The 12,701-nt window shown below is 35.7% G+C and overlaps 1 protein-coding gene across 4 annotated transcripts in view; it reads left to right on the top strand.

The window, feature by feature from the left end:
• The window catches only part of GRIK2 (glutamate ionotropic receptor kainate type subunit 2), a 721,691-nt gene that overhangs the window by 458,179 nt on the left and 250,811 nt on the right, over window positions 1-12,701 (top strand). For all 4 annotated transcript variants that reach the window (XM_065911321.1, XM_065911322.1, XM_065911323.1 and 1 more), the window contains exon 9: window positions 459-566. In XM_065911321.1, coding sequence (XP_065767393.1) covers window positions 459-566 — 108 coding nt within the window. The remainder of the gene's footprint in view (window positions 1-458; window positions 567-12,701) is intronic.

The following is a 12,701-nucleotide window of genomic DNA, read 5'->3' as shown; positions in this document are numbered from 1 at the left end:
GTTTGTTTTGTATTAGTATTTTGTATTTATTTTGTATTAGTTTATTTTGTATTAGTTTGATGTTAGGAGTGGTATTTTATAATAGTATTTCTATGTGTAATCCCCAGTGAGGTATTTACTATTTCAAGTTCTTCTCACTTTGCTGAAAGAGCTTTGCTATTTTATATATAAGCCACACATTTCTCATGAAGGAAGGTTATACCCAGCAAATGCAGTATTTAAAATGAAAAATTTACAATAAATTTTTCCTGAGACTTGGGTAGTGTATTTGGAAAAAACATCCTTCAAAGTTCAGCAGAGAATAAAATGTTAAATATTAAAAATGGACAGCAATGTAAATTTATGAGAAGTAACAAAAATAGTGTTTCTTTTTCCTTGTATATAAAAAAGTTTATCTTCTCATCCTTTACATATTTAATAATCTATGGTTTTTGTTTGCTTGTTTGTTTTCCCCACAGGCACATTGGGAAGGCCTCACAGGCAGAATAACTTTTAATAAAACCAATGGCTTGCGAACAGATTTTGATTTGGATGTGATCAGCCTCAAGGAAGAAGGTCTGGAAAAGGTACTTGAAACATTCAGTTTATTTACTTTAAATAAACATATCCTAATGAAGAAATAAATATTTCCTGTTGTAGTCATATTTCATTGACTTTTAAATTTATTGAGTAACTCTAAGAAATTTGTTCTCAATTCATTATATTGGACATAATAATTGGCAATTAGAGCTCAAGGATAAAGATGTCTTTTAAGATATTTTATATGTTTTTATTTTCTCATCAGGTTTTTCTGATTCTTTGCATATAATGTATGTAATCTTAATTTAATGTAAGTTATACTAATATATTAATATAATTCTAATTAGCTATAAGATGTAATTAGAAGATATTTGGTGTAATATGAGTCTTTGTGTATGTAGCTTATAATCACATGTACCTGCATAGACTTTCCCACTTCGAGCAGACCATATAAAATGATTAAATACTAAAACATGTTTCCACTGCTGGGTCATATTCAAGAGAAATGTCTGAATTTGTGCAGAATGTGCACAAGTAAATTAGGTATGAACATGAATGCTACACATTACATTGACTCTGTCTTCCTTGATTTTATTTATACAATTGATGTGATGTACAGAATTTGGGTGTGTGTGCTACTTTTAGAACGTTTTAATAGAAGTTTGCTTATATTTTTAATATATCATTTAGATATTTTTGATGGATTTATTGAAAGCTACAAATTAAAATAGATATTTTGATAAGAACTTAAGAAAAAAAGTTTGAGATAATTTTGCTTTAAAGATATTGTTATGTTTCATCTAACAATTGAACATGGAACATCACTCATAGATGGAAACTGAAGAAGGAAATTGAATCAAAAGATGGGGTCTTTTAGCCTGAAATGAAACAAAATATGTGTAAATATCAATTAAATGATGCAGGAGAGAGGAAACACATATTTTAATGTCACCAAGACAAGCAGTATATCATGACCAATTGATGAGTAAGATTAATAGGCGTATTACCTCTTTTCATTGAGAGTTTGGTTGTATCCTTTGTCAAGACCATGCAAAGTTAGGAATCTTATAATAAACTGGAACTAAAATATTCATGAGACTGTCACTCCCTAATTACCTTGCTTCCAAGACTGAGAACATCAATTGATACCCAAGGCTGGAATTGATAATGGTGTAGTTCAGTCAACTCATATGGACTAATCTCAGTATTTACTGGGAATGCCACTACCTTATTCTTTGGAAGTACTCAGGTCACTAGGATGAGCCTCAAGCACTGCTTATATTTTAACACATTAACGTAAGAATGGTGATGCTTTTCATGTTACCATAGACCCAGTCCTACCTTAGACTCAAAATAAAGAAAATATTAGAGGTTTCTTCAGGCTTAAATGTAAATTATAGAAACACCCTGAATGTAATAGTTACCAGGTATATGTTATAATCTATCCTATTGATAAGCAGAGTATAATAATGTGAGTTATATATGTTGTCTTGACATTTCATCAATAGTTCATGTTCTTATCTGAAATTTGAAAATTTGTTTTGATAAATTAATTACACATAGTCCTTATCCTTAAGAGGCTCAAGAGGCTTTTTATATAGAATGAGCAGATAACACACATTTGTAAGTAAATACAATGGAAAATCTGTTTCAGGCTTCATAAGAGTAATAAAAGAATATTTCTGATAAGAGTATAACTAAGTATATATCACAGCACACAGGGTTCTTAGAATTATCTTATAATAATGGAGAATTTATAGATTAGTAGAAATTGAATAATTTCAAAAAGATGTAACAATATAGGAAAGACAAGCACAATGTTTCATTTGATCATATATGTATATATATATTTACATATATATATATATATATATGTACACATACACAGTCTTCCCTGGTTGCTCAGCTGGTAAAGAATCCACCTGCAATGCAGGAGACCCCAGTTTGATTCCTAGGTTGGGAAGATCCCCTGGAGAAGGGATAGGCTACCAACACCAACATTCTTGGGATTCCTGGTTGCTCAAATGGTAAAGAATCTGCCTGCAGTGTGGAAGACCTAAGTTCAATTGCTGGGTTGGGAAGATCGTCTGGAGGAGGGCATGGGAACCCACTCCGGTATTCTTTCCCAGAAAATTTCATGGACAGAGGAACCTGATGGGCTACAGTCCGTGGGGCCACAAAGAGTCAGATATGACTGAGCACACATGTGCATATTTATTCACTTGATAATTTATATACACTTGATAATTATATTCACTTGATAATTTATATGCATAGGGCTTCCCAGGTGGCTCAGTGGTAAAGAATCTGCCTGCAATGCAAGAGATCTGAGTTCGATCCCTGGGTGGGGAAGAGCCCCTGGAGAAGGGAATGGCAGCCCACTCCATTATTCTTGCCTTGTAGATCTCCTGGACAGAGGAGCCTGGAGGGCCACAGTGTATGGGGTCACAAAGAGTTGGACACGACTGAGCATGAGCCATATATATATACACACACACACATTATATACACACTCACATACTCTCACATACCATAGAAGTGGGAAATAGAGCTGTAATGCTGGTTTGTGTCATACCATGAACACCTTGTCAAGATATTTGCAATCATATTTGCAATGTATACATTGTGATTTCAAAGACAGAATAGCCTGGAGTCCTGTGGGTTGCTTGGGAAGATACAGTTTGGAATAACTTTACTATGAAGCCATGAAACTCTTCTGAGAGTATAATTTAGAGTAAACAGTGGCAGACAGTATTAGCTGAACCTTCATCAGTGTTAGTTTAAAGAAGAGCAGAATATCGGGACTCTGTTTTTAAGGGATAATGGTGGTGACCATATGGCAAAAGTGGAAGGAGCTAGTTAGAGAGCTAGAAATCAAACACTGGAGAAAAAAAAAAATTAGGAAAGGAAATTTACCTTAGAATGAAATTGGCACAAATCTCCTGAGAAGACAGATAAAGTCCTGAGAGTGGGTGAAGGTAAGCTATAGGGAAAAGGAACTAAGAGTTCACATCAAACGGTTTCAGAACCTTTGAAAATTACTACATGACATCATCAGGTAAAAGAGGGAAGTGGGATTTAGTTTAGTCAGCATTTTAGTTTAGTCACTATTTTCCAAATAGTGGAAATATTTTTGAAATGCCATTATGGCAGACTTGACTTTGAAATTGTAGGAATGAAAAGTGAAAATTGCTCAGTTGTGTCTGACTCTTTGTGACCCCATGGACTGTAGCCTGCCAGGCTCCTCTGTCCATGGAATTCTCCAGGCAAAAATACTGGAGTGGGAAACCATTCTTCTCTGGGGGATCTTCCCAGCCCAGGGATTGAACCCAGGTCTTCTTCATTGCAAGCAGATTCTTTACCATCTAAGCCACCAGAGAAACCAGCGAAAGGTTTTCATTTTTTAATTTGGTAGACTGATTAATAGATCAAGGACTAAATCCAAGCAAAATTGGGCTCAAATCTTTGTTCCACCAGTTACTATTTACAAGCAGGTTTCTTATTCCCTCTAAAATACAGTGTCTCCAACTATATCGTGGGTAATAGCAATATTTGCCTCCCGAAAGCTCATAAGTCTTGTTGATTTTACCTTTGTATTTTCCTAAATAGTATAGTTACCAATTCATAGATGAAACGACAGAGTTCCTAAATTGATAGAGTTCACATTATGAAAGTTTCTATAAATGGTGATTCAGGAGACTTAAATTACAATTCCAGTTCTATCACAAGTGTATAAACTTCACCTTCCACTCTACCTCAGGATACCCAATTCCCCATCTCAAAAAAAACTGAGAGAAATGGACTTCCCTCTTGTACTGGCTGAAGAAAAACATATCATGGTCTCTAAAAGAACCTAAAAATACTACATTAATATGAATAAGGCTAAGAATTTTAACTATCCTCAATCCTATCTGCTCATGCTGCTACCTCTTTTTTTGATTCTTGTCACCTTTGACTTTATTTATTCATTTAATTCCCTAACAAATATTCAATAAACATCTATTTTATGCCTTTACAATGGTTATACTCTAGTGAAGAAAACCTGCCAAAAATAAATGAATTCATAAAATTATAGCAAAGGATTGGACAGTCATGTATGTTAAAATAAAGACCTCTTGTTTGTATTTACATTAAACAGATATATTTTGAATTGTTTTCTCAAATGTTAATCTTAGTATTAAAACAGTTAATGGCCGTATAATACATACTTCTGATATTTGTGACAGTGGAGCTTCCTGTGGAGGAAGGGACAGGTATGCTTCTGATAAACAGAGAGAAGTAGGACATATTCATGGAACTGAACTTGGGGTTAAAATGCTACTCTGAATACAGCTTTCCACTTAGCAAGGAGTCATAGATCAAAGTGAATTCCTTCTCCTTTGTCTCACCAGGGACCTTGGTAAGAACCCACCCCAGTTAGTCATGGTCTAAGAAGGGTCACCTGTACTGCATAAACAAGCAGCCACATCTATTATTATTTTTATTTTTGGTTTAATTGGGGCAAGAAATAATGTCTTTATTCAAAAAGCCAGGAGTTAGATCAAACTTCTTTTATACTAAAAGGGGAGGAGGTAAAGTCAAGCATTTCCTGGATCTGGTCAGCTTCTGGAGGGGAGGTGCCAATTTCTTCCTTCCTGTAGTCCTTCACAGATGGACCTGGTCAGATATAAGAAAGGTCAAGAATACTGCAAATACATCCAACCACATCTGACCAAAAAGCCCTTGGACATGGCAGTCCTTTCTCTGAAACAGAGGAGGAAGATTAAGGATCAGTTCAGTTCAGTCGCTCAGTCGTGTCCGACTCTTTGCGACCCCATGAATCGCAGCACGCCAGTCCTCCCTGTCCATCACAAACTCCCAGAGTTTACTCAAATTCATGCCCATGGAGTTGGTGATGCCATCCAGCCATCTCATCCTTTGTCGTCCCCTTCTCCTCCTGCCCCCAATCCCTCCCAGCATCAGGGTCTTTTCCAACGAGTCAACTCTTCACATGAGGTGGCCAAAGTATTGGAGTTTCAGCTTCAACATCAGTCCTTCCAGTGAACACCCAGGACTGATCTCCTTTAGGATGGACTGGTTGGATCTCCTTGCAGTCCAAGGGACTCTCAAGAGTCTTCTCCAACACCACAGTTCAAAAGCATCAATTCTTTGGCGCTCAGCTTTCTTCACAGTCCAACTCTCACATCCATACATGACCACTGGAAAAACCATAGCCTTGACCAGACAGACCTTTGTTGGCAAAGTAATGTCTCTGCTTTTTGATATGCTATCTAGGTTGGTCATAACTTTCCTTCCAAGGAGTAAGTGTCTTTAATTTCATGACTGCAGTCACCATCTGCAGTGATTTTGGAGCCGAAAAAAATAATCTGACACTGTTTCCCCATCTATTTCCCATGAGGTGATGGGACCAGATGTCATGATCTTAGTTTTCTGAATGTTGAGCTTTAAGCCAACTTTTTCACTCTCCTCTTTCACTTTCATCAAGAAGCTTTTTAGTTCCTCTTCACTTTCTGCCACAAGGGTGGTGTCATATACATATCTGAGGGTATTGATATTTCTCCCAGCAATCTTGATTCCAGCTTGTGCTTCTTCCAGGCCAGTGTTTCTCATGATGTACTCTGCATATAAGTTAAATAAGCCGGGTGACAATATACAGCTTTGACGTACTCCTTTTCCTATTTAGAACCAGTCTGTTGTTCCACGTCCGGTTCTAACTGTTGCTTCCTGACCTGCATGCAGGTTTCTCAAGAGGCAGGTCAGGTGGTCTGGTATTCCCATCTCTTTCAGAATTTTCCAGTTTATTGTGATCCACACAGTCAAAGGCTTTGGCATAGTCAATAAAGCAGAAATAGATGTTTTTCTGGAAGTCTCTTGCTTTTTCGATGATCCAGTGGATATTGGCAGTTTGATCTCTGGTTCCTCTGCCTTTTCTAAAACCAGCTTGAACATCTGCAAGTTCACAGTTCACGTATTGCTGAAGCCTGGGTTGGAGAATTTTGAGCATTACCTTACTAGCGTGTGAGATGAGTGCAATTGTGCAGTAGTTTGAGCATTCTTTGGCATTGCCTTTCTTAGGGATTGGAATGAAAACAGACCTTTTCCAGTCCTGTGGCCACTGCTGAGTTTTCCAAATTTGCTGGCATATTGAGTGCAGCACTTTCACAGCATCATTTTTCAGGATTTGAAATAGCTCAACTGGAATTCCATCACCTCCACTAGTTGTTCATAGTGATGCCTTCTCAGGCCCACTTGACTTCACACTCCAGGATGTCAGGCTCTAGGTGAGTGATACCACCATCGTGATTATCTGGGTCATGAAGATCTTTTTTGTACAGTTCTTCTGTGTATTCTTGCCACCTCTTCTTAATATTTTCTGCTTCTGTTAGGTCCATACCATTTCTGTCCTTTATTGAGCCCATTTTTGCATGAAATGTTCCCTTGGTATCTCTAATTTTCTTGAAGAGATCTCTGGTCTTTCCCATTCTGTTGTTTTCCTCTATTTCTTTGCACTGAGCACTGAGGAAGGCTTTCTTATCTTTCCTGGCTATTCTTTAGAACTCTGCATTCAAATGGGAATATCTTTCCTTTTTTCCTTTGCTTTTTGCTTCTCTTCATTTCACAGCTATTTGTAAGGCCTCCTCAGGCAACCATTTTGCCTTTTTGCATTTCTTTTCCGTGGGGATGGTCTTGATCCCTGTCTCCTGTACAATGTCATGAACCTCCATCCATAGTTCTTCAGGGCCTCTGTCTATCAGATCTAGTCCCTTAAATCTATTTCTCACTTCCACTGTATAGTCATAAGGGATTTGATTTAGGTCATAAGACAGTAAATGACCTTGTGTCCCTCAGGCAATACTAGGTCAATTTCTTTAAGATCATGGCATCTGATCTCATCACTTAATGGTGAATAGAAGGGGAAAAAGTGGAAGCAGTGATAGATTTTATTTTCTTGAACTCCAAAATCATTGCAGACAGTGACTGCAATCATGAAATTAAAAGATGCTTGCTTCTTCAAAAGAAAGCCATAAAAAACCTACATAGTATATTAAAAGGCAAAGACATCACTTTGACTCCAAAGTTCCATATAGTCAAAGCTATGGTTTTTCATGTAGTGTTGTATGGATGTGAAAATTGGACCATAAAGAAGGCTAAGTGCTAAAGAATTGATGCTTTGAAATTGGGTGATGGAGAAGACTCTTGAGAGTCCCTTTGATAGCAAAGAGATCAAACCAGTCAATCCTAAATAAATCAACCCTGAATATTCATTGGTAGGACTCATGTTGCAGCTGAGGCTCCCCTACTGTGGCCACCTGATGCAAAGAGCTGACTCATTGGAAAAAATCCTGATGCTGGGAAAGATTGAAGGCAAAAGGAGACGAGGGCAGCAGAGGATGAGATGGTTAGATAGCACCACCAACTAAATAGACATGAATTTGACCAAATCCAGGAGATAATAGAAGATAGAGGAGCCTAGAATGCTCTAGTTCATGCGGTTGCAAAGAGTTGGACACAACTTAGTGACTGAACAAGAACAATTGAGATTAATAACAAAACAAAAAGGAAAATTACAGTAAATGGTTTTTCCAGCTTGAATCATTGTTCAAAGATCATGTTGTATATTCCACTTTCAAAATACTTTTAGAATCCATCTATTTCCGTCGACATCCTTTGCTATAATTTATAGCCAGAAGACCCTTCACCGGGGCACTACACTGGAGAAATACAAATTTATTCATAAGTGATGACAAAATTAATAGATTTTTTAAAGGATATGTAACTAGGATATGATTTACCATTGGAAATGGTTTGACTTTACTTATCTTGTACTCTGAGACTTAGCTCTGTTTTAGGAAAGACCAGTTTCAGATGGAACAAAAGCATGACTAATGACAATAGATATTAAGAAATATTCAGATGGTTCTTAGAATATGACATCAAAAAGATTCTGTTTAGAGCAAAAACAGTTAGGAGGGTTTTACACAAAACAGGTCTGAACTGAGTGGATGACAGTACATGATAATGGTTCATTTCCATTGCAAAATGAGCTATCTAAAGGCCATTAAAAAAACACTTAGACTTTACAAAGAATTCCTTCCAAGAAACTGTGTACAATAATAAGTACAATAATAAAATTGCTTTAGCCTACCACCTGATTGAATTTTCTTACTGAATGTTCTTTGTGACAACTATGTACATCATGAGCTTTCCAAGAAAAAAAAAAATCAATCTCTTGCTATTATATTGTATTGGTTATTTAAATGGATTTTTATTGTACTTGAGAATATTTTCATCTAAATAGAAATGTTAAAGTCATAATTGTGTACCTCTCTTCCCCTTTCCATAGCATCAGAATTTCTTATCTATTCTGGTTATTTTTCTGATAGTCTCCTAAATGTGATGTTTAATATATTAAAATAGAACTTAGAGAATAGAATGTTCTGTCTTCTCGGTGGAAAGGCCTAATAAATCCTTATTGAAATGTGGCTCTTTTATTAATATTATATGAATCTAGAAAAAACACAAAGATCAAACTAAGCCTCAACATGCTTTTAGAATAAAATCAGCCCCCTTAGGGACAATCTTGAGAAAGAAAAGTGGCTATCAAGAACCATCTTACGGAATATATGTTTGCCAGTTTCTACAAAATTAAGAATTTATATAAATAACATAAATCAAGATGACCCATATTTGCAAACCTGTAAAAGTTTGAATTTGTTATATTTTGCTATCAAATAAAGATTCTACTTCTAAAATCTGTGTTTTCTGAATATTCACTACTTGCACTTTTACCCACTGGTAGAGAAATTGCTATCAACAATCCATAGACTTCTTGCTAAAAACTCAAATATTTTGATAATATATGGAAAGAGTGAGAATTAGTAGTGAGACTGTGCCTGTCTGAATTTACAAACGTATATGTTCCAGGAAGAGAACATCTTTCAAAGTGCATTTGAAGAAAATTTTTTGTAGAATATATATATATATTTAAAGAAAGAGTGGTAATTTCTGTGTAAAATTTTACTGTTGAACTTTGTCTTGTCAGAAGAATCATTAACCTCCTCTGAAAAGATATCTGATTGGATTTACAGTCCAAAATTTATCTAAATCTGAAAATCTACCTTAGATCACTGAGGACTTTTTTTTTTTTTTTTGATTGATTTGTAAAATACCTACACCTAGTGCATACCAGCGTTTATCTTTCTCTCTTTGATGACACTTGGTACATACATCTTGGTCTCCATGGCAACAATGACCCCTAATTTTCCTAGGAACTGAGATTTCTTTTTCCTCCCTTTAGGAAAGCAATGATAATGATGATGTTGACCAACAATCTTTACACCTGTGGTAAATGTGTCATTTGCTTCTTGAAAAGCAAAAATTGATCCCAGGAAGGACCCAAACTTAGTGTCTGTCTTTGAAGATGCTAACTGTTTAATTTGTCTGAGTCATACAAAGAATCATTGCATGCCAAATGTCATAACTGTACTGATATTTTTCAGTTTGTGTCAGTGTATTTATAGTTATTATTTTGCTTCATAACTGTCACAAAGAGTTGGACACAACTGAAGCGATTTAGCAAGTAGCATGCATGTGTATTAAACATAATTATAATGCATTGGTTTGATTTCAAAGTCATCTCTGAAGTACATTTTTATCCTTGCAAAACAATGGCCCTTAATTGAATGTTATCACAGTTATATTTGAGAACAGTAAATTCATTGATTCAAATTGTATTGTAAAAATCAAAACTATCACCTGTCTCTTAACTCTAATTATGTTTAGACTTTGTCTTAAAAATAAAAATCAGTGATGAAAAAATCTATGTGTAGATTATTCATCCCTTTCTGTGAGATCATTATATACTTATTGATTTCTTGTTCTCATATTCATGTTATAGTTCTCAAATGGTGAAATTCCAGACCTATGTTAACTGGTTGATAGACAGTTTTAGAAAAGTCGTTAACGGAGGAGTTCTTTGCATTGTGTTACTATTGTTGTTTAGCCGCTAAGTCATGTCCAACTTTCTTGTGACCCTATGGACTATAGCCCACCAGGCTCCTCTGTCCATGGGCTTTCCCAGGCAAGAATATTGGAGTGGGTTCCCTTTTCCTTCTCTGGGGCATCTTCCTGATCCAGGGATTGAACCAGTGTCTCCAGCAATTGCAGGTGGATTCTTTACCGCTGAGCCATTGGGAAGGCCTAACATTGGAAGCGGCAAAGTAAGTGAAGGCAAAAACTGTCTAATTTACCTGTAATATTTAGTAAAAAAAACTGCTATGTTGAAAAAACTCAATGCCCACTCTTCATGTTCCATGTAGGCTTGAGAAACCTGAGCTTGCAAATTATCTAGAAAGAATAGATGCACTAGTTAACAGAGAAATATGCAGCCCACCAATTACATTGGCACTTCCCTGGTAGCCCAGTTGTAAAGAACCAGCCTGCCAATGCAGGAGACACAGATTCAGTCCCTGCATGTTTGTGTGTGTGTCTGTGTGTGTGAGAGAGAAAGTATGTAAATATATATATACATATGGATATAATAATTATATATGTATTTATATATATATAATCTCTTATTTATCTATTTATCTGTGATGAACTGTTAGATTGCTTCCATGTCTTGACAATTGTACATAATGCTTCTGTGAATACTGGGATGTGTTTATCTTTTTGAATTAGTATTTTCTGTTTTTTTGGTCTTTTTTTTTTTTTGGATATATACCAAGAAGCGGAATTGCTGGTTCTATGGTAGTTCTATTTTTAGTTTTTTTGAGAAAGCTCCAAACCTTTTTCACAGTAGCTGTACCAATTTACATTCCCACCAAAGTGTACAAGAGTTCTCTTTTCTCCGCATCCTCACCGACATTTGTTATTTGTGTTCCTTTTGGTGATAGCAGTCCTGCAGATATGAGCTGGCATCGCACTGTGGTTTTGATCTGCATTTCCAGGATGATTAGTGATGTTGAGCATCTTTTCATATACTTGTTGGTCATTTGCATTTGCTCTTCGGAAAAGTGTCTGTTCAGTTCTTCTGCCCAGTTTTTATTAGGGTTATTTATTTTCCTGATTTTGAATTGAATGAGCTCTTTAAGGAACCCTGATGGCTCAGCAGGTGAAGAATCCACCTGCAATGTTGGAGACATAGGTTTAATACCTGGGTCGGGAATCCCTAGAGAAGGGAATGGCAAACCACTCCAGTATTCTTGCCGAGAGATTTCCATGGATAGAGGAGGCTGGCAGACCTCCATGGGGTCACAAAGAGTCGGGCATGACTGAGAACTAACACTTATATATGTCAGATATATTTCACTACCCGTATTAGTCATATCATTTGCAAATATTTTCTTCCATTCAGTAGGTTGTCTTTTTGGTTTGTTGATAATTTTGTTTCCTTTTCTGTGAAAAATATTTTAAGTTTAATTAGGACCCATTTGTTTGTTTTTACTTTTATTCCCTTTGCTTTAGGAGACAGATCCAAAAATATATTGCTATGTTTATGTCAAAGATTGTTCTATTTTATCCTCTAGGAGTTGTATGGTTTCTGGTCTTGTATATAGGTCTTTAGTCTATTTTAATTTATTTTTATGTATGGTGTTAGAGAATGTTCTAATATCATTCTTTTATAAATCAAGAATTTTTTTTAAAGCAATCTCATTTTTTTGATAGAGACTCCACATGGTGCTAAGACTGTATATAATATACAATGTGGTTTCTCATGATCACCAAACAGGCCTTCTTTAGATAATTGCCAATATGTTCTTTGCTCAAGACATATTTGTCTAAAATTAAGTAAAAACTATGTATAATCAGAGAATTTTTTTCCTTTTTACATTGTTCTGTGATGAAAAACTGTATCACTCTTTTCCTTCTTCCCCAACATCCATTGTTATATTGTTAGCAAATACCAACAAGAGAGTGTAAATAGAATTTTAATAGATTGTATGGTGTCAAATGTTTTTTAGTGGATAAATTATTTCTTAACCTTAAATGAGCTTGACTTCATATATAACTAATATTTTACACCCAGTTGGAAGTGTTTATTTTGTTTCTACCTGAGAAAGTTTTTGGTGTACTTGTCAAAAATTATTATTTCATATTCCAGGGAGAATTAAAAAACCTGTCCTCTGATAAAAAAATCAGAGTCACTGATTCTGCTCACAAGGAAAAGTACTAACATACAT

The sequence above is a fragment of the Muntiacus reevesi genome, chromosome 19 (genome assembly GCF_963930625.1).
Source record: "Muntiacus reevesi chromosome 19, mMunRee1.1, whole genome shotgun sequence".
In the NCBI taxonomy this organism is placed as follows: domain Eukaryota; kingdom Metazoa; phylum Chordata; class Mammalia; order Artiodactyla; family Cervidae; genus Muntiacus; species Muntiacus reevesi.
The sequence above is the reverse complement of the archived record's forward strand: the minus strand, read 5'-3'. Positions and strand labels throughout refer to the sequence as shown.